Source organism: Cryptomeria japonica, chromosome 7 (assembly GCF_030272615.1).
Source record: "Cryptomeria japonica chromosome 7, Sugi_1.0, whole genome shotgun sequence".
In the NCBI taxonomy this organism is placed as follows: Eukaryota; Viridiplantae; Streptophyta; class Pinopsida; order Cupressales; family Cupressaceae; genus Cryptomeria; species Cryptomeria japonica.
Genome location: NC_081411.1, coordinates 526659643 through 526683588, shown reverse-complemented (window position 1 = coordinate 526683588; position 23946 = coordinate 526659643). Strand labels below are relative to the sequence as shown.

Genomic DNA, 23946 nt, shown 5'->3' with positions numbered 1-23946 from the left:
ACCTTACAAGTGTAAAGCCATATGGATCACATTTGCATGGCAAAAGGACACGGACGTCAAAGTAACCCTAAAATGCAAACTCGATTGAAAGCACAAGTCTTGTGCAAAATTTAAGACATTACACAAATAGAGAAATATAATTTATTCGTTAAAATCATATATCTTTGGTCATAAATATAAATTCTCCAATCCACTTTGCAATTAATTTCCTAGCTTAACATTAATTACTGAATTATCCAGACCACAACACTCAATTATTAATCTAGATTGACTTGTGATGAGTTCTAAGCATTTCATTTGATTAACCTAGACTAAAACTTTATTTTATTTTACATAATACTACACATTTCATTTGATTAACCTAGACTAAAACTTTATTTTATTTTACATAATACTACACATTTCATTTGATTAGAAAAAATATTTTCCTTTACAATTTTATATCTAGTTTCAATCTACATCAGGAAAATTCCTAGTACTACTTTTGTAATCGAAGTAATCCTAAACTTCTCTCGTTACTGAATTGATTAACTTAATCTTAGAGATGATAAGCTGGAAGTGTCTGCTAGTTTGAGTACCATAGAAAATTCTATATAGTAATAACCCCTAGCATAGAGATAACATACTAAATTATAGCACAGCTTCTAGTTAACAGTACAGCGATGACAACCAAACAGGAAGGTCATTAAAATGTCCTGTTGAAAAAGAATTTGAATGGTTGGCAACTTCTTGATAAAAATATCATTGGCATGTGAGATTTAGATAGAAGATCTCTCCTCCTCCAGTATTTCTTTTTTTTCTTCTGTACCCAATGTCATCTTCTGGCTTTCTTCTTTGCGCAAACCTTCTCTCAAACCCAACACAATAAACAAGTTGGTCAGAGTCAATAATGACTCTGCACTCCCATGAAGCCAATCCACATTTGACAATGAGGTTCCATAATGTATCTTTGCTGCGAATGGAAACACAAGAAATGTGAAACAAGCGCCAGTGAAACCAAATAAGAATGTAAACAATTATTTAATTGACTCTGCAGGACATGATCATAAATATGTTTATTTGTCCCCTCAACTTCATTTTGTTTTCAACGATTAAATCGGGTGCCAAAATTATGGGGAAACGAACTCGACTCAAAGCTGCGACCCAAAATTTTGTATTCCAACAGCCATTTTTGACTAGTAACATTTCCAAGACTGAAAACTCGGACACAAAGTAGCTGGTATTCTAATTGATTTGCCAATACAAATGTGAAACAAGCGTCATTGAAACCAAAAAATAATGTAGATAATTATTCAATCGATTCTGCAGGATATCATCATTAAACATGTTTATTTGTCACCTCAACTTTAGTTTGTTTTCAACGGTTAAATTGGGTACCAAAATTATGACAAAATCAACTCAAATCTGTGCCTCAACATTTTGTATGCCAACAGCTTATTGGTGGCATAACTTAAAAAAGCTAAAATGCTCTGATCCCAGTCTTTTTTTACCAGTAACATTTCCAAGACTGAAAACTCAGACACAAAGTATGTGGTATTCTAATTGATTTGGCAATAGAAAACCTAATCACGTATAAGAACAGTTATGTGTTTTGAAATGGTTTTCCCTATGTTGACCTTCAGCATTTCTTTTTATTTTTTTACCCTAGAGGATGCCTACCTGATCTTCTATAAAATATATTTAATTATTTATAGAGATTTCTAAACGAAAGGTATGCTTCCAATGTTAAACAACTCAAAATTACAACCAACATAGCTTCCTTTTATAAGCCTAATTCATGACAGCATGTATATTCGAGAGGAGTTCATTATGTTTCACAGATATCCTCTGCTATTGCAAACTGGTATCTGCAACTCAGGTAGCGTTTTATTCGATATGATCAAGTCCATAGTATTCCGAATTTTCAGTGGTACTAATGCTTATTTGATTGTTTGCTACATTTTATACAAGCATAATAATAATTCAAGCATATGAATTTGAAACTGGAATTAGTAACAGCCACCTTTGCTGAAATATTTCAGCCTATGGTAAATAAATTTCCAAACTAAGTGAAAAAGTTCTGGCATCTATTACGCATATAAACAATAAAAATTGAAGGTTACATAGAACTGAATGTCAGCTACGAGCATAAAGATACATTCAAATTACGTGTGTTTCTGACTATCCTTGTATGAGGTGTGCAAGATTCAGTCAAGAAAATAAAGTACTACAATATATACTGATTGCTGTTTATGTATCATGTGATATAGGTTACCATCCAATGCAATAACTAGGATCATCTGTAATCAAAATTGATGGTATCCTCCAGTTATTAGGCATTACGTACATTACATTGCAAAAGAACTAAAGTAATAATTCATGCTGATAATGTCTATCTTTCACAAGCCCATTAAGTATGAAAGACTAATTAAACGCTAAGTTACAAGTTCAGATTCAGGCTTGGGTATGAGTTTGAGGGTTTGGTTTGCGGGTTCAGGCAAAAAAAATTTGGGGGATTGGGTTCATTTTGGGTTCATCAATACAAAAACATATAAAAATAAAAAATATATGTATATTTGCAGCAGCAATTAAGTTCAAAATACACCACCATACCAATAATCAAATAACATAACAAAATACACCACCATATTAATAGTCAAATATTAGTCAAACTCGACTACCATGATATATATTAAAGTTCAAAAATACTAATGTCAAGTGTCAACTATCAGCCATAATTGATCGAATATCATATCTTCCATTAAAAATACCATCCTCCTCCATATTAGATGATCTATATTATGGTAAATTAGAAGAACCACAAAATAGTGCCACTAGCAGCTACACTGGCATTGGCATTGGCACTTTCATGCTCACTAGGTGGCTCATAGTCATCATCAACTTCAAGTGCAGCAAGGTGGGAAATGGAAGCATCCAACTCAATATTCTCTGGCTCAATATCCCACTTCTTTGTAGGCACTTTCTTTGTTTGTAAGGAGCCGCAAGTTTGAATGCACAAAGACCAAGTTCTCCACCTTTTATAAGTATAATCTATTGCACTTTATTGAGTGGATGAAGGAGTATAAGCTCCAATTCCTCTCAAATGAAGATGAACTAGCAACCTATGAAGACAAAATTAGAGAGTTAAAAGTTACAAAATTTAAAAATTTAAATGATAAAAATTAAATATATATAAAACTTAAAAGATTAAAATTTCTTTTTAATAAAACTTACTTGCGATAAAAAATTTATCGCAAAAGGATGTAGATGTGGGCCATGGAAGTACCACCAACTATGAGCATTGACCTACACTTGTCCCGAAGAGCATCAAGACCACAATCATTTGTGCTTGCAAAACCCATGAACTCATTCCTCACTACATGCCGCATGTCACTATCACCAAAGAGTCTGCAAAGTGCTGCCTTGTACCCTTGAGCAACGTCAGGATCTCTATATGGGGGAACATATTTGGGACTCAATGCAAAGGCAAGAAGATGCAACAGAGTGGTCATTTTGTTCCATTGCTCTACCATGATTTGATGTAGTTCTTTGAAGAGTTTTCTTCAAGATTTTGCTCTTTTGCACTTATGATGACTTTCATCTTCTCAATCATTGAGTCAATACCATCATATACCTCACCCAAACAAGGCCTATCCATGTTAGTATAATGGATGATACTCAATATGGAATCAGTGAAATTGAGGAGATACTCTGCATGATCCCACCAAATGTCATCTAGGGCCATTTGCTTAACCTTTGCTGCCCTTGTAGAGCTAGATTGCCTCCATGTGGACCAATGTGGGTTGATTATCATGTTAGATAGTGCCTCATGAACCTTCAAAAGTCATTTCAACACAATTGTGTTGGGGGCAAAATGGATCTCGACAACCTATTTCAAAATCAAAATTAAAAAAACTAAATTTATAAAAAAAAAATTAAAAAGTTAACTAGAGTAAACATATTTATTATTTAATTTACCTTCAGCAGCTCCAATCTCGAGAATGTTCTAAATATACCTTGTGACACATGGTAGTTGGTGAAGAACATTTGGATCTCTTTGACTTCAACATACACTTATTTGATCCATTCAATTTTGATGCCAATTTTTTGTAGCATTAGGTTGAGGGAGTGGACAGCACAAGGTGTCCAAAAAATGTGTTCATAACCTTCCTCAACCAATAACCTAGTATGCCAGCAATTTGTTGTCCATATTTTTGTATTCACAAAAATAGACAACCGCTTTAAATTTTTTGTTAAAAATGAAAAAAATTACTCTAAGGCACACTTCCCGAGGCAAAAAAAATTATGCTTCATCCTCAGTCCATCATCGATCCACGTTTCAAATTTCATCGCATTCTGAGTTCGTTTGCTATGTTTTTTTTCAATTTCGGGTTTTTTCTTCCTAACTGCAGGTGGGAAATTTTCCTTTGATTGCAAGTTTTATTTTTCTCTTGTTTTAGTGTTGTAGGAAAATTTTAAAACAATTACAAGTGCACTTTATTTGAAACTTGACACTTGTAACTTACTTTTTATTTCCCCCTTGCTTTTTATGTCTTTTAAGTTGTTGTAGGAACATTTTAGACAAATTACAAGTGAATTTAAAATTAAAGTTTAAAAAGAACTTGTAATTTCTTTAAAAATTTCCTACTTAAGTGATTTTGAGATGTAATAGGGATTTTATTTCCCTATTACATGTCTTAATGTTTTTGGTCACTTGTAAAGGGAATTTTATTTCTTTATGACAAGTTCTTTTTTAAGTTAAGTTGTTATGTCATTTTAAACTTGTAAAGGGGATTTTATTTCCCTATTACAAGTTATTTTGACATGTCTTCTTGTTCTTTTCTCTCACAAACCCAATTTTGCCTTATGAGTTGAAAAGTGAAGCAAATTAAAACTTGTAAAGGGGATTTGAAAACCCGATTTCATGTCTTTTGCTTGCATTTTAAACTTGCTCCTTCTCTCCAAGAAACCGACCTGGGTTTTCTCCAAGGAGTTCGAATTTTTGGAGGAGTTTCAAACAAATTTTTGTGGGAGAATGCATTGAATAGAGGCGTGGTGATTCTTATCCCTCTTTTGCTGGTTTATGGGCCACGTATTTCCCTTTTTGCAAGGCATTTTGCTGGTTTTGGAGCCACGTTTTTTTCCCTTCATAGCCCCTTTTGCAGCATAAATGGAGGTGTTTTGGTCTCTTTAACCTAAACGTTTATTTTCCTTGCTTCAACACGTGTTTTGGTTAGGCGATTTAACTCGTTCTTCTTCCTCTTTGGATGCCGTTTTTGGTGATTATGGTTGAAATCCGAATTTGTTAAAGACGTGGCTAGGGTTTCAACGTTTTGGTTTTGCCTTCTATTTAAGGAGCTGATTGTTTCTTTCAAAGCTATTCCATCTCTTTGAAGGACATCTTGATCAAGCAAGCTGTGTTTTGTTTTCAGTTTTGTCTTTATTTTATTTTGTTGTTTTGTAATTCCTTGATTGATCAAGATAGATGTTTGTTTTGTTCTTGTTTCAATTCAGGTTTGAGAGAGATCTTCCCATTTCTATTCAGGTCTTGAATGAAATTTGAGAATTGCATTGTCTTTCCCTTCACATTTTTCCCTCTTTACTTGCATTCGGGTTTTTTAAATTCGATTACAAGTGATCAACATCTACATGCATTCGGGTCTTTACTTGCATTCGGGTTTTTAAAATTCGATTGCCCATACATCTAACCTTGTAGCCATTTTATCAACCCACCTGATTTAAAAATAAAAAATTCCCTAAATGTTGTACATGCGTTGCAATATAAAAGAGATGCATATACTCAAATAGCAAAGAAATATTATCAGATAAATTAAAAAATGATTGATTATCAGAATAAACAGATCTAAGATGTTGGCAAAACATTACTCTTTTATATGATTCTAAGGAAATTTTAAATAGTCTTTTTTGAGTATTATAGAGGAAATAAAACATCATTCACAATAAATATCTAGGATCTAGAATAATAAATTAAATAAGGCAATCAATATAGCAATTAGCCTATAGATAAAAGAGCCGAGTCTAGACACATCTGAATTTGATGGATCAGAACCTAAAACAAAGGTAAAAATAATTGAAATGAGTGCATACTTGGAACTAGGTGATGAGACAGACTTGACTGTGACAAAAGACAAATTACTCAAATCTGAGGCTCAATATGGAATCAGAAGGTTGTGAAAATGTGCTTTGTGAAATCAAAAAGCGTGCAGAGTTATAGATTGAGGCCGCGAGGGTAGACTTGATCCTCCTAAGGGTGACCTTGACCTTACTGTGCAGCCCTGACCTCTGAATCTTACAAACTTCAGTACCTGTAGAAAAGGGTTCACCTACGTCAGTATTTGCAAATCAAATACCTGGTAGTGCTAAGAAGCACCAGTGGAACTTGCAATGGCAATGGGGGATCTTGGAACTTCCTCAACTGCAGTCAAGACTCATTGGTCAAGTCAATAATCTCGTGACAAGTTGGAAGACACAACAAGAAGCTTATCCGTGCAGTAAAGCTGTAATGAATTCATGGGGCAAGGATGAACTAGATGCCTGAGTAGTAGACCAAGCTAGAGTTTTGACATTGCCGATGTAAGAGCTGATGTACCAGAGGTTTTGTTGGTACTCCAAATACTCAGCCTTGAACTCATAAACAATTGCAAAGAAGTAGACTCCCATGGATGTGATCCTAGACAATTAAAAAGGATGCAAGCTCATCTTAATCACAAAGATCATAATCAGGCAATGAGGATCAGGCCATCAACAAGAGAGGATTGTCTCCTTTGCACTTTTGAGTTTGTAAGGCCATGGGGGGTTACCCAAGGTTTTATGTATAACAATTTTCACAATTCAAAGAGATCTTCAACTAAACCCAATGTGCAAGTGCAGCCCAATTAATTGTCACTAACAACTCTTGACACTAATTTACTTGTACAGCAGATCAAAACCTTAAAAAGGACATAAAGAAATCCTACAAAGCTTCACCATAATGACAGTACATAACATATCCAAAGGTGGAATTCTCAAATACAGTTTCTCTAAAGAATTTGCAGATTCACTTGAGGATTAATTTTAATTAAATGCAAAAGATGCATTAGGAATGATCAATTTCTTGTTAATAGACTGGTACCTGATCCCACTGGATGAACAGCTAGCAAAGGTTTGAAGAAATTGCATTGATCTATAGTAATTTTATCTCATTTATTAAATTTACAGCACAATTCAGCAAATCTTAAAGAAGGTACATGAACATTCCGTTCAGACTGGTTGCAACTTGTATCCACATGCATTCACATAAACAGGGACATCAACAAAGGCAAGAAACTTATGACCAAAAATCAACCAAAATGTACATTGTATAAATATGGAGAGCTTCTACAATTTATTTAATGACCCTTTTCCACCGAGGTATACATCATAATATGAATGTCTACCCAAAATTTAATGCATCATCAACCAAATGACACAAGGATCACTATCCCTCTGCAAATTTCACTTTCTAGAGAACTAACCTCTACCAAGTGGTTTCAGCTTTATAACACTGATATTGAAACTTATTATGGCCTATGAAAACCTAAAATTTTTGACACAGACACAACCTAACACCAAAATTACAAAACTATGGGAAAAGACATGGATCCCAAGGGAAATACTTCCATTTAACATCCAAAGGGTTGAGCTTAATTGGTTGAAGCATTGAGTTCTCATTGTGGAGTCCCAAGTTCAAATCCCATAAGGGACATCTAATATGGCATTCTAAGTGGTGACTCTTGGTCTTCCATAAGTCATTTCTAGTGTGGTTGCTCAAAAGGAGCTAGTATTAGTCTCATTTTTGTGCTCGCAAGAGCTTGTATGGACCTCATGTTGATTCGCATATGAACAAAATATTTGTAAACGGTTATCAATATAAAAAAAATACTTCCATTTATAGCTAAGTGAAACAATGCTCATCCAATGCATGATTGACAACTATCCCCTACCATTATATTTCACGTTGATACATAGTCAATCCTAAAAGGGGCCCACCAAATCAAAGAAGATTCATGTTTGCCTAGAAAAACTTCATGATGTTAGGTACTAGGCAATTATCTCCAAGCATTCTACACATTCCACAAGCTTGGTGTATAGACCCGATGTGTTGGAATGTCTCCTTTTTTATCTCCCCTTGGCCATGTGTTGTCAAGTAAATTGGCTAGGTTGTCAATCTCGGTCAAAGTTACAAGACTCTTTTGGAGTCCAAGGTCGAGGCAACCAAAACGAGTCCCAAGGACCTAAGACGTGAGTCTAGGCAAATCTTGGTAGACTCACCACACTCTGCGAGTCCCGAGCCCCAAACTCTATAATGCGGGCCGAGGTAAAATTCACCAAAAAAATAAAAAATAAAAACACTTTTCACTCAAAACAAAAGTACTTTTGATTTTCCTCTCAACCCTAAAAAGTCAATCATATTGTTTTCAAGCACAAGGAAAGAAAAACAACCCTTTGAGCAAAAATTATATGCCATTGAAGAGAAAACCAACAAATTGATTGAGAACAAACAGTTATTAGAGATCATTTGGGCAACTTAGTAGCTGCCACTGACGTATCTAGAGGAGCTTAAGAAGGATTTGGAGGAGGCTACCACTAATTTGGAGCTGCATTTCTTCATTTTTTGAGCAAATAAAAAAAAGGTATGTTAGTATTTTTTATTTTCTTAATTTCAAATTTCTATTTTGTTGTACAATTGTTTTATTTAATTTAATTTTAGGTTAATGGAAAAAACAAAAAACCTTAGCTATCAAATAATTAGACCCTAGCAATTTTTAGCTTTTTTTCCTTTTCTTTAGCTGCAAACTCTAATTCTTCTTAGTTTTTTCTTTTCTTTTTAATTTTCATTCAATTAGAAAGTGTAAATGTTAATTTCTTTTATTCATTTATAGATTGATCCAAATTTTCAAGCATAATGTCTTCTACTCTAGTTAGAAAGGATCCTAGTTGGAAACATGCCATCCCTAGGACCAAAAAAGGTGAAATAACATGTCTTCATTGCAAAATGAAATACAATGGGGGAGGTATTAATCAATTGAAGTATCATCTTGCACAAATACCATGCCATGATGCTAAAGCATGCACATTAGCACCCCCTAAAGTTGTACATGAAGTGCAATGTCAACTTGAGACTTTTGAGCAGCAAAAAGAATTGAAAAAGAGGCAAAGGGAAGGAATGGCAATCATTGTTAGAGAGAGTTCTTCAATTTCTCCTTTTCTTGGATCTATGAGTAGTGCCAATGTCAATCTTGGGCCTCGGATTTGTAAATCTTCATCCGAATTAGATTCATATTTTTTTCCACGCATGACTCCAAGTTCCCAAGCATCACTTGAGAACATGAGCTGGAATAAGGACAAGTATGACGGGGAAAGAAGTGCAATTAGATATTGTTATCACAAAAGCTCGCACCCTTGCTGAGCTATCAACTCAACAACCTTGTGAAACATGGAAACAACCCCGAAGTGTGGGACCTTGCGCAAGGGGGTTGAATCTCCGGAGAAGGATGGCTTCCTTCTCTATCTAGGTGCAAGTGTTGAACCAACTCAACACTTCAAAACTAACTCAGCCTATCCTAACAATTTGTAGAGGTAAAGGGAAGAGAGAAATGCTTGAAATAAAGGGAGGTGATGCACCAAGAAGAGATTGTTTCTCTCCCCACCGAAATGACACAAAAAAAATCAACTGAAAACACCCAGGAGATGCACAACTTCAGTTGTACGAGTGACCCCAATGCATGTATGAAGGTTAGAATTCATTGAATGCCAAGAGGGGAGAAGGATTCCCACAAGTCACACTCAGAAAACTAGTTAGCACAACATATATGGAGAGAAAAAGCCACAAGACATACACCTATGATGGAGGTAAAAAAGCATACACAACATACATAAGCTGAAAGTAGGCAAGAATGGTGATTTCAATTAATCATAAGGCCAATGGCCAAACTTACATTTGCATAAATACAAGATAAATACAAGAGAAGTGGGAGAGCATGGAATAGCTCAAGCCAGCAGGGAGAGAACCCTTTACAATGAGGCTTAACAGCCTTATATAGAAAAATGGGTTACAATGGTGATCATGACCCCTGCATGTCAGTCTGGAAGTGCAGGGAAGTGCATGCACTTGGCTTGTACATGCAAGCAACCTAGCCATACCACCAAAGGCAACTTTGAGGAAGGTGGACTGGCTAACCTTCCAAAGTCAAACATGACATAAGTCACCAATCATGGCCCTGTACCTCCTTGATGGAAATCCTGCCAAAAACACTTAATGCACCCTTGTGGCTCCACAAAAGAAAGTGCACAAGTCACCAAAAGTGTCGGAGCATTAAAAGCCTTGAGTGTCGATCACACCATCGGGAAATGTCGCCAGTCGGAAGGAAGTCCGGATACTTTGGTAGTCCGGACTCCCAAAGTGGGAAGACAAGGGAAGAACTTTGGAACCTCGGTGTTCCAGAGTTCCGAGATAGGAGAAAGGAGGGCAGCAAGGAACCTTGGAACCTCGGGGTTCCGGAGTTCCAGAGGAACTAGAGAGAAGGCAAAGGGGGAAGGAACTTTGGAACCTCAAGGTTCCGGAGTTTCGGAGAGAAGAAGGGGGAGCGAGCAAGAGAACTTCGGAACCTCGGAGTTTTGGAGTTTCCGAAGAAAAGAAGGAAGAAGGGCGAGGAGGGAACTTCGGAACCTCGAGGTTCCAGAGTTCCAGGGAAGAAAGGGAAAGGGCTAAAGAGAGAAGGGGAACTTCGGAACCTCGGGGTTCCGGAGTTCTGGGCAAAGGAGAAGCTTAAGAGAAGAGGCGAAGGAAAGGAAGGCTAAGAACTCCGGAACCTCGGGGTTCCGGAGAGGTTCCGGAGTTCCAAAGAGGGAAGGAGAAAAGGGACAAGGAACTTTGGAACTTCGAGGTTCCGGAGTTCGGGGGGAAAAGAGAGAGGCTAAGGAGAGGAGGGGCTAAGCTAGGGAAAGAACTTCGGAACCTCTGGGTTCCGGAGTTCCGGACAACTGGAGAAAAGCTAAGGGAAGGAAGGGAACTTCGGAACCTCAGGGTTCCGAAGTTCCGGAGAAGGAAAGAAAGCGGCTAAGGCAAAGAACTTCGGAACCTCGGGGTTCCGGAGTTCCGGGGCAGAAGAAAATGCCAAGGGAGGAACTTCCTCCGGACAAGGCAACACTTCACACTTCATGATTCTTCTCTCCTTGATCAACTGGGACCGCGCTGGTCCATGGAACATATCTCTGATCGGTTCTCACTGATGGACCAAGGGTGTCATATAATGACAACAAATATGTATGGTTCTACTACACCATTCCATTCCATGCAACTAGGTAATTATTATTATTTTTGTTCTAAAATACACAATTTGATTTCTATGTCTATTGATTTTTTTGCTTTTAAGAGTATGTGGCATTGAAGATTTTAGAGTTAGTACTTATTTTTTTTATTTAATTTGTTTTGATCTCCTTATTGGACAACTATGATAGATGCCATTATTATATGTGGTGTGGGGTTCAAATCCCCTCATGATGAGGAGATAAGAGGTGCTATTTTGGCTCAAAAGGTGGCTGATGTGAAAGCCACAATTGATGAGCAGCATTTGATATGGAAGAAGAAGAGTTGCACCATCATGATTAATAGTTGGACCGATAGAGGAAGTGAAACATTGTAGAATTTTCTTGTTTCTTCCTCAAGTAATTGTACTTTGAAAAGAGTCCATTGATTTAGTGATTAAGATTTTTAATTTTTATTTTATCAAATCACTGATTTTTTTATTTCTCAAGCAGCACAATGTTCTTGAAGTCAATTGATGCTTCAGGAAACACAAAAAACGATAAGTTTCTTTGTGAGACCTTGAATGGAGTGTTGGTTGAGGTGGGTGAGGAGAACATGGTACAAATAGTTACAGATAATGCAGCAAATTATGTCACTGCAGGAATACTTCTTATGGAAAGGCACCCCTCCTTGTTTTGGACTCCTTGTGTTGCTCATTGCCTTGACCTCATATTGGAGGATCTTGGCAAATTTCTTTGGATCAAAACATGTATAGAGCATGCAAGAAATATTTGTAAATACATATATAATCATACTTGGGTCCTCAACCTTATAAGGAAATTCACAAGTAGGAAAGAGTTGACTCGTCTAGGAATTACCCTCGTTGCAACCAATTTTATCACATTGCAATCCTTGCTTCAATCCAAGGCCACTTTGAGATGCATGTTTGCAAGGAGTGGTCTACATCATCATATACAAATACTAATGCAGAAACTGACGTGATTGATCAGGTTTTTGATGTGCACAGTTTTTGGCAACTGGCCAAGGAGATTGTAGAGGTAACTTTCCATTATTTTTTTGTTCTTATTTCAATTTCATTTGCTTATTTTTGTTCATACTTATTTATGTTCATTGTTAATGTTTCACAATGATTACAATTCACAGAGCCTTTAGTTGTTCTCCTACGAGTTTCCTAATAAAGAGAAGCCTACAATGGGCTACATATATGAGGGCATGGATAGGGTGAAGGAGCCCATTAGATCTATGCATTCAAAGGTTGACACTAACCATAGTCCCATATGGGAGATCATTGATCAGCGATGGCACCTTTAGCTTCACAAGCCTTTACATACAGCTGCCTACTACCTTAATTTGGCATTCCAATTTCACCTAGATTTCAAGGCCAACGAGGAGGTGTTGTGTAGGCAATAGAGCCTTGGCCATGTAGGTACCACCATTCATGAGCATCTTTCAAACACTTGTCTCAAAAGAGCACATAAATCATGATTCTTTATAGAGACAAAGTGGCCAAACTTTGTCAAAAACAACACTCTCTTTATCTATATCTGGGAATATTCTCCTAAATGCAATCTTGTCCCAATAACAACCTCTTCATCTCTATATGGTGCCACCTTCCTCGGAAAGGAAAATATCTCTTTTCTATAATACTTTAGGGACAAAAAAAATGCTATAAGGCACAAGGGCACCATCATCTTTTCCCAACAATCAACAATGATGTTTTGCATTTGTTGAAAAATGCTCCTGTTAAGTCATGCTCCTTGGCTTCTATTATGGTCTTTATTTTTTCAATCGTGGATTCCATGTCATCATAAATTTCACTCAAACATGGTCAATCTACATTTACATACCTAATCATACTCATGATGGGATTAGTGAAATTCAAAACATATTTCACACGAGCCCACCAATCATCATCTAGAACAATGCTTTGACTTTTTGGGCTCTCTTTGTCTATGATTACTTCCATACACTCCAAAGAATATCGATGACCATGCCATGCAATGCCTCACACCTTCACGATATGTCTCAAGATGATTATGTGTGATGTAAATCAAATCTTAGAAACTAACATGGTGTAAAAAATAAAACAAATTAGAAAGTAGCAACTTTGCAAAAATATAAAAATTTAAAGATAATACCTATGATAAAAAAAAAGATTACCTTCAAGAACTCCAAGTTAGAGAAGATCTTGAAGATGGCTTGTGGCATATGATGATTTGTGACAAACATTTGAATCTCCTCAGCTTCCATGTAGGTTTCTTTGACCCACTTAGCCTTTGTGCCATTTTTTGCAATATCAAGTTCAGAGAGTGAATGGAAATGGTGTCCAAAAAAATATGCCCATATGTACCCTCCACTATTGAACCAGCTGCCCTACAAGTTTTAGCATTGTCCATTATGACTTGAACAACATTTTCTCAATTGCTTATATGAGGATATCGATGGTGAAAGTTGCATGTCACTTGCCCCTCACAATCAACTACCTAAAAAAATCAGCTCTTTAAGGAACATTATGATGACATTAATTAGTGATCTATTTTTGCAATCCTTCCATCTATCAAATATGATGGACACTCCTATTTCAAGCCATCTATCCTTGATTGTTCTCAATGATGCCTCTATTGAATATTTTTCCTTGGCCAATGAGGTGGCAAGCACCTTTTCATACCCAAAACTAATGTAATTAGTGGATGTGGGGGCAATTGTTGTCACCATTTCTCTCCAATATGGTGATCTAAGAAGGTTGAAAAGAAGCCCATTTCTATAAATGCAACGAAAAATGTTCTCATTTGTGACCTCCTGCCTCATTCTTGAAGGCCTTTCCCAGTGGGCCTCTTTTATAGGAAAGAAAGGGGGTATTTACTTCTCAAGAAGAAGATGGTGTTAAGGATGTGGGATGGCTGATTGTGTAAAGCCACTAGGAGATTTCTGTGATCATTCCTTGGAAAGAGAATGTACTCTTTCCTTTGCTTTGTTACTTACCATGTTGACGTTCTCTTGTTCTTCGATCCATTATTTGTTGCTTCAGCAAGCCTTTTTATTCAGCCTTAAACAACCTTTTATTTCTGAGTTAGTGATAGCACACAGGTGAGCTTTCACTTGACTATATGAGCTCTTCTACTCATTCCCACATTGTCTACAACACTAAGGATAACCCCATCATCAAAAAGTTGTTCAATCAAGGTTGTAATTTGCCAAAGAGTTGATGCTACATAAACAATCTCCCTACATGTGGGACAACTAAACCATAACTACCAACCATTCTATACAAATATTAAAAAAATAAAAATTTTACAATGCTATAATTTAAAAAACGAAAAAAAAAGCATCATTGTAACTTTATATTGTGTAAAAAAAGTTTAGAAATATTCAAAACATTTTTTTAAAACTTGTGAAAAAAATTCAAAACTTGAAAAAAATTACAAGATTAACTCATTTTTGATAGATTAATCTTAACCATGCAGCTCTGTCTCTCTTGTTGGTCTAGGTATTTCTCTCCCATGGCCTTCACCTTCAAAGAAATATGCAACAGCCTTCAAAAATCTACAATGGCAACTTCATGGAGAAATGATGTTTTACTCGTGTTTATGAAATGAGGCAAAGAGGTAAAGAGACCTCAATTTAGCATGATATTAGATATTATAGTACTTTTTTGCTTTAACAAATGTTTAATAAAATGAAAATTATTTTTTTCTGTTGGCCAGCCCATGGGTCCTTCTGCGATTGTCTAGGTTTGTTCCAGGTTTGCCCAAGGACCCACAAGGAACCCAAGATGGACCTTGAGCAAACCCCAAGCCATCCTGGCCCCAAATCAGGTCCAAAAGCAAACTCATATGGGTATGCAGGGGGTTTTAGTAGAACCCAGTAACAGTTAATTTAAAATTGCTATTTCCAATAGTTTTGGGATAGAAATCCTTCCTCAAGAAGGGTGAGACTGACCTTATTAAAAAGCCAAAATAAAACATATACAACACATTATTATTTGGAATTTGTACAAATTTTGGTTTTGTGGGCAGGATTGTAACATGCTAAATTGAAAAGGTAAAATGTTGGAAAAGGAAAACTACAAATCAAATCAAATCAAATAGAAATTTAATTCAACACAAAAGAAAGAAAATAACATTTACAATAACCTTTCAGCACATCACAGATATAATAGGAAAAGGTTTAAAAAGTGAAGCTTCACACCAACATAAGAAAATGCCTTAATGAAAGTGAAGCATTCATCTAGATGTCATTAACACTTCTTGACAACTTCCTTGGTAAAATGTTAAAGCTAGGGCAAGAAAAAATCATGATTCTAAAGACCTTGAGTAGTCATTTGGCTCAATTGGAATTCAATCAGCCATAACCAGAAGTACCACCCAAGATGGACTAAAGACATTAATTTAGTTTCTTTCTGTGTTGGATTGTTAATATGTATATTGGCTTAGTTATTGTCTATATCTAAAGTAGAAAGAGCAACAATGCAAATACAGTTTTCAAATTGACTTGAAATATGTCTTGTTCTAGAAACAATTACTAGGATGGAATCACCCTATCCACCAATTAAATGTTCATCCACAATAAACAAATTAACCTACTATAAGTATTTACATTGTTGTTATCTGCAAGATAAAGCATCCCATTTCTCAACTATAACAATATGACCTCTCTCAAGTAGCTCCAAATCAATTGCAATCACCTATCAGTTTAATGTGAAAAAGATGACAATCTTAGGCTTAATTCCTTTCTCCCCCATATCATCATACAATTTATATGTCTTTTACAATACCCATCAATCATAGCATTACGTGCATTATGTGTATACACCCAGATTTTTTGCATTGTACTAAATAGGTTAACTGCTTCTTACAACTTGTCTCTCTTCCTTGCAACAAGTACTGATGAGGGTGTCGTAAATATAAACATCAAGACAAAGAAGACCAATTGAAGTCGTGCCTCTATATACAATCTAATAGTATTTATTCTCTCCATTTTTACTAGTGTGTTCAAAATGATGTTGCGGGATATTCTCCATTTGCAATTATCTAAGCATATCAACCATACACATTATAAATTTTCCAAAGCTATGTTACTAAATTGATCTTCAAAATCCCTAGAATCAAATCTGAATCATACCTAGTATAGTCTCTAGTATGAAACCCTATAATGGATTTATCCAAGGTACTACATGTCTCCTCTAGAATCATCTAGGTACATCCATGGATACACCCAAAACAATTTTGAGAGAAAAATGTAGTAGCCTTGATGAATCCAAGCAATTCGACAAGGTTTCTATTTTTCTTTTAAATCTTTTTTGAGATGTTTCTTTTTTATCCTCAAATGATTCTGCAAAAAGTTTGAGTGTTTACAAGGTGCTTTTATTCATATAAAATGGATATCGTTTTCAATATGTTTTGGCATTTTCACAAGAACCTTTTCCAATGAAATGGAGACCTATTGAAACAAAGTCATATTTAATAGTTTCTTTAAATGTCTTAATTATGAGATTTGTCTCCATTTATCCAATCTAGTGTCTCATGATTCACCATTCAACGCTTTTATATAGTTGCTTTCAAATGTAGTAGATCAAGAAGGGTAATTCCTTAATTAATCAGATAGAAAATGGATTGAGGGCTTGAATACTTGTATTGGAAGCTAGACTTTTTTGCATTGTATTTAAGAAACTGCAGAAAGAATGTACTTTGTCATTCCCTTTGTTTGGAAGTGGACAAATGCTTTAATGGCCTCAAGGTGTTTTTAGTACAAGCGAAATTCCACAGCACTTCTTTATCAATATCATTAATTCTATGCATTTTAATTTGTCAGAATTTTTAATTGTTTTTTGGTACCTTATGGGTTAGTGTTTTATTATTTTGTTTACTTTGGTTTGAAATTGGCATTTAGGTTTTTTATATTGATATTGAAGTAAGATTTTTATGGTCTTTTTGTATATTCTTTGTATTTTAGTTCAAAAACTCATTTAACTGCTAAATGTTCATAGGTCAACTAGTTTGTAACTCACCAAAAACTCAAAAGCCTCGATATGGCTTGACCTTTAATCTCACAAAGGGCTCTACGCCTAGACTCTTGTGAATGGCTCTACTCCTTGAACCCAACACCTACACCTTGTAGGGGATTCTCAAGCTTAAAACTCCTGCAAGGAGTGCCATCCCTCTACTCTGCTTGTGATAGTTCCCAAACCCTTGCTCTAGTTATAAAAGACAAAAAAGAGAATTGTTTTGGGCCCATGTTTTCCATGGATAAAATTTAAAAATATTAATGTAGATATATAATTTGTAATTATATGACACTGTAATGTGAAATGAACTCATTTCGCCAAAAAAAAACCTAATTTTTTGCCAAAGCCAATGTTTGAACATTTTTTAGTGTGGCAATTTTTTGTTTTGTCCAAGTCTTTGCACTATATTATACATGTTATGTGGTTTTCTAAACTTAACTCCCATTTTAGGCCTAAAATATAAATTTATTTATGATTTTATATTTTTTTTGTATTGATGTACCCAATCCAAAAAACATTGTCATACCAACTTACTAATATCCAATTTGGTAACTTTAGTTCTAGAGCCATTTTAATGCTTTTTAAAGTTATTGCTGCGTATAACAAATTTCTTTGAGGCATCTTGTCAATCAATCCGTGTGCCTTGTCAATGACAATTCTTTTATTTGTAATGCTAGCAATAATCCCATTTCATGGCACTCTATTTTACTAAAGCCGTTTGTCAAATAGTTTGTCTTGTCTATGTTCTATATTTTGCACAAATGTATATCAACAACTGCAGCATACAATGAAATCTTTTTCTCTTATATTTTGAAAAATTTATACACCCTATTTATAAAGATGTCCTTTGGTATTGGTTTCATCTGATTGGGAGATCTATTAACAAATCCAATTTGTGCATATAATGACATGTCACAACACCAAATTTCATGAAAGACATTATGTTGAACAATTTCAATGCCTGCTTATATTTTCACATTTATTTGAGGAATTTAATCAACTAGTTCACACGCCACATATAATGCTAAATTGTATGAGGGCATTCAAGCTTTCCACAAGAACATCAAACACAAACCCACTTCAACAACATGAGCATGAATCTCTTTGCAAGAAAAAAATGAGTGAAAATACAGCTAAATAGAAAAAAAGGTAAGAATGTCAAGCGTGACACCTAAAAGATGCATTTGGGAAAATAGTTAAAAGGTCAGATTAGCATCCTTAATTTGTGTATATCCTGAAATCATTGATGTCCACAATACAAACTCTTTGTCAACCATTCCATCAAACACATGGCATGCCACCTCCATTCTTTTGCATTTGGCATACAGAGATGTAAGAGGATTTCCTGTAGAAAGGTCTGGCTCAAACCATCTTTGATTATGTAGTTCTGTATTTGTTTACCCTATTTCAAACCTCCCATTTGATCACGAGCAAGGAGGATGGTAATGGTTGAGTAGTTTGGATTTATGTCAACTAGATGCGTTTAGTGAAGCAATGTAACTATCTCATGGAGATGTCTATGTCTCCAATATGCCTCAACCATTAACTGTATGCAGTTGCAACTCTTTGTATAGCTTGCATGACAATCTCAGTAATGTTTTTATATTTCATAGGTTTATAATTTCCTTTGCAGAGCTTATACTTTTTTTAACAAGGTTCATGAATACTTGTGCAGGTCAATTCTTCCATGGTGGACCTTTTGAATGCATTTGCAAGTTTGAAAAAGCTATGTGGTTTTGTCAACTACCATTGCACGTTATTTCTTCATGATTGAATGCCCTACAGGATTTTGATTTCAACTTGTAATTCAAGCAAGGTTTCTGATCCCATCTGCATGCTAGCAATCTACTATGAATCCATACCGGTTATATTAATCAAGATTCTAAGCTTTGCTTACATTCTTGTAATTACAAAATGGGAGGAAAACCTTACAAAAGATGAGTGCACGCTAGCTTATGGGGTTAACATGTAATTTGGTTAATCCAAGCATAAATGGAAATTTCACAATCTTGATTGGTTATAGTGTCAAAGTTTTATAGTCTAGTTGTAATCTAGTAAATAGTGCAAATGTACACACAAAGTATGAATCCCTGGTCTTTGTCATCAATGAAGACTTTCAAGGCAAGAGTGTAAATTAGTAGTGCTTACAAAGGTGCATGTGAAGTCTAGTATCCCAAATGGAATAAAGATTGCAAGGCTTTGGAGTTTGAAAGCCATGGTGCAAAAAGTTACACTGTTATATGGAAACTCCAAAACCCCATAGAAGACGGATTTTGCATTTTTGCCCTAGAAATTTCAACTTTTCTTGAAACCCGAATTTCTCTAAGACCACTTGAACATTATGATTTTATGACTTTTCATACAAATTTTCCCAGACTTGAAATTTGAATTGTGAATTTGAACATGGTGACTCAATAATTTAGGAAACGCAAGACTTCTCGACCAACATGTAAGGCATGCAATTTAAAATTGTACCTTGAGAATTTTAGTACAACATCATGCAACTCTATACCAATCACCCTTATGCTAGATGAGCTTGCAAAGTGCAGAGATTGACTCTAGGTGTTGATTAGTAGCAAGCAAGGTGATTGTTAGGGGTAAAAACGTATGTTAGTATGAATAATAATTATAAGTGTGTTATGTGTGTTTATGTTTTGTTGTTGCCGAGAGGTTCCCGTCGGGTAGTTGGGAGTTGGTGACGGTTGGCAACTTGGCCAACCGTCGGGTCTATATATTGTTTGGTTGGAACCTCGGCAGGGGGGGGATGTATGGACAATTCTGGACATTAGAATAAAGATATAACTTTCTGGTCTAATTATTATCATTTGTCATTTATGTTATGATGTACAATTGTTTTGTTCCATGAATACTTGGTACGTGCAGGAAGTACTGTGTTATCTTGTTATTCACCAACTATACATTTAGGACCAAACATTTTGGCGCCGTTGCCTGAACTAACCTAGAGATAACCATGGCGGCAAGCGGAAGCAATTAATGGGCCAACCATTTAACCAGCAATTAATTGTCGTGGACAGCGACACGCACGAAGAGAGTACCGCGGAAGAGGAACGAGAGGATCAGTTGACGACAAACTTGGTGGACTTGTGGGACGTGTCGGTCACGCAGTACGTACGGCGAGAGGCTCAGGAGAGAGCCGTCTCGGAAGGTATGGTACGTGGTGAACTCACCGTCAGCACCCCGTCTTTGACCTACTAGGAAGTATTCCAAGGTTACTCGCCAGAAATTTGATTGCACTCCAAGACCAAAGGGAGGAAACGACAAAGGAACTTCGGCGGCAACAAGTCCTTCGACAGTACGAGGAACGAAGTCATAGGGAGGAAGAGGAGAGGGAGGCAAGTCGGCGCCGTACCTCTGGCACTTGATGCCCCTACGGCCAAACAAAGACAGACGTACCACTGCTACCGAAGGAGTAGACATAGGCCGACAGGAGACGGCGACTAAGGGAGGTTGCCGACTCGAGGAGTCCGGAGAAACACAGCAGAAGTCGGAGTGTGAGTCCGAGTCGTAGTCAGGAGAGGCAAAAATCGTGTACGTGGAAGGAGTTGGCCGAGGTCGCCAGGAACCTGCCACTTCTAGACGTAGCGGAAGAAGATCTCGCCGACCAAGCCCCACACTCGACGTCAGGTGAAGAAGACTCCAGAGCCGAATCACAAAGCACCCAATCGGAATTTTCCGAACAAGGAGAGGAGGCGGTATGAGACCTGCACGAGGAAATCGCCACTATTTTTGAAGCAACGTTGTCTGGCATTAAAAATTTGTCCTTGTCAGAGGGCATCAAAATAGGAAGATCAAATCGGGAAACCTCAGGAAGGAGGGACTATAGAAGCGAAGGTGACCAAAGCCCGGTTGGCAAAGGCCCGACCAGACCAGGAGCATACGGTACTTCCCAGACACATAGTACCTTTCCGACATATAGCCACTTCCAGGCACTGCATAAAACCGTACAGAATAGAACGATGGCACACACCCCGGAGAAGCAGAAACTCCCAAAATTCATGGGCGACGGATCAGAGGACCCGGTACGACATTGCAAGACATGCATCACCATCTGGGAAGCAAATGGCCAGGATGACCGGGACTACTGGGTGAAGGCATTTCCGGCCACTCTGCGAGGAATAGCTATCGACTGGTACACAGACCTCGATGCCCAGCATAAAACATCCTGGAGCAATCTGAGGAAAGCCTTCGAGGAAGAATTCAAACTACTACGAGATGACAACAAAATTGTGGCAGAAATTTATAACACCAAACAAGGAAAAAACGAAAGTGTGCGCGCATATAACAGAAGGCTGAGGGAACTACTTAACAAAATGGAGAACCAGCCGGCAGATGGCCTCAAGAAGCGGTGGTTCGTGGAAGGATTGGTACCATCTCTGAGAAGGACGATGAAAGTGGTCCCTCCGCCATCGTACGATGAAGCATACAACCACGCCATGGATATTGAAAGTGAAAACAAGACATCCCGGGGGAAGCGACGGACCAGCGATGGTGACAGCACGGACGACGACAGCGACGGGGGATCCAAAACCGTACAAGCACTCCGGAAGGATATGATGAGGATGATGGAGTTAAAAGGTGACATAGAAAGTGGTAGGGAAGGAAAAGAACTATGGTGTACTGACTGCAAGACTAAAGGACACACTAAAGGAAGTTGCCCCCGTAAAGTTTTCTGTGACATCTGCCAAGTAACGGGACATTCCACTAAGGAATGCCCATACAACTTGAAAGCACGGAGCACACAAGTGCTCTACGCCCAACCCGACCAAACCACACCACCGACGACACCGTCGAAGCCAACAGCAAACTCTGACGCCTCACCTGGAGGGTACAGGAATAATCAGAGGGATAACAACAGATCCAATAATAACACACCAAGGAGCAAAATTCAATACAACGGGAAGGGGCGACCCATGATTCAGTGCAGGAAGTGCAACGAATGGGCTCACTTTGCCCGAGAATGCCAAAACAGAGGTGATACAGGAAGTTTGTTGTGCAAATGGTGCGGTCCAGGAAATCATGAGGACATAGATTGTCCAAACCAAAAAGGGGTGAACATGCTTGATGTGGAGGGATCAAGAGAAGACGTACTGGCAATCACAAGGTTGCAAAACAAGAAAGCCATGTATCCTGACCCTCGCACAGAAAAAAGAAAGGCTCCAGGAGGCAAGGGCGGATATCGAGCGGGCGATGGCTGGAGAGCAGAGGGCTTCGCACATGGTTGTCGGTACACTAGTCCGGTCAAAACTAGAGAAGACTATCATTAAGCAGATGTTACAAACCACAATACCCGTACGTGTATGACCTTCTACAGACCATGCCACAGTTAAGGATGGCTCTGACAAATGTAACCATGGACACTACCCTCAGTCAGGAACACCAAACGGTGGCGGAACCATGTAGTACGGACCCGGTGAAGGAATCTGGTACAGATGCCATGAATCCTATGCTACTCGTGGTGGGCGTCGGACGGAAACCGACAGTAGTAGAGATGGATCTAATGGGACAAAAGCTTACAAACATCATTGTTGATGGTGGGTCCGGAGTCAACGTACTACTGGAGGAAACTTGGTGAAGCCTCCGCAAGCCTACACTCTGGCCACCAACCTTCCACCTGGTCGGTGCCGATCAACACGGTATCAAACCCCTCAGTACCCTCATGGCACAAAAGGTGGTAATTGGGATGCAGCAATTCCTTCTAGATTTTGTAGTCATTCCGCTGGAAAGGAAAGCGTATGACGCTCTTCTAGGAAGGGGGTGGCTGATCATGGCCAAAGCTAATCATAACTAGAAAAGGAATACGCTCTCAATTGAGAGTGACGGTCATAAGTATGTAATTGATCTAAGGAACTAGTCCGTTAGCGAAGAGCTCGCGTCATCGGACTCTGACTCAAAAGATTCAAATAGATGGGAGTGGGGTTCTGAAGGAGACAGAGGAGGGAAAGAACCCGACGAGGAAGGAGTGTTGGAACTGGACGGATGTCCCGAGGATGGAACCAGTTCACTGGCGGGACTTTTTCATTGGCAAATGGAAGACTATGAGGTCTTCCACCCAGAGTGTCACATGCTTCAAATATGTGAGATAGGAGAATCAAGCGGCGGGATGGAAAAACAATCCTTTTCCCCGAAGTGCGGTAGATACCAAGAGGGAATGGCACGGATGGACGACACGCCAACCCACCAGTTTGAACGGGGTAAACCCATCAAGTACGAGGAAAGGGATGTGAAAAAAATCAATCTAGGCAAGGACGAGGACCCGCGGGTGATACTCGTAGGGGATGACTGGAACCCTGTACTAGACCACTCGTACAACATAGGCTAGTTGAGGGAGTGTTTGAGTTATCTGTACGACATACGATCGGCAAAGAAAGGAGACTGGCATAGCCCGTACAGTGTACGACCTGCAAGAGGAGGAATACCGTACGGCGGAACATTGCACCCACAGGAAACTAAGTCATACGATCTTGTACGACTAGCAACAGATAAAGGAGAAAGACCATACGGTCAGAAAACAGACAAACTGTACGTGCAGGATCCGTACAATCCCCTCCTTCGCAGTGTTTGTACACGCAGGGAGCGGTTGTATGAAAAGTTTGAGGGTATCTGTGCAGAGATTTGTGCCATCCATGTGAAGCTG

General features: G+C 37.8%; 1 protein-coding gene across 3 annotated transcripts in view; it reads right to left on the bottom strand.

The window, feature by feature from the left end:
* Positions 1-496: 496 nt before the first annotated feature.
* Positions 497-23946, bottom strand: part of LOC131072404 (uncharacterized) — a 190444-nt gene continuing 166994 nt past the window's right edge. For 2 of the 3 annotated variants that reach the window (XM_058008545.2, XM_058008542.2), the window contains exon 3: positions 497-952. In XM_058008545.2, coding sequence (XP_057864528.1) covers positions 759-952 — 194 coding nt within the window. In that variant the 3' untranslated portion in view covers positions 497-758. The remainder of the gene's footprint in view (positions 953-23946) is intronic. The other variant, XM_058008543.2, reaches the window with a different exon arrangement.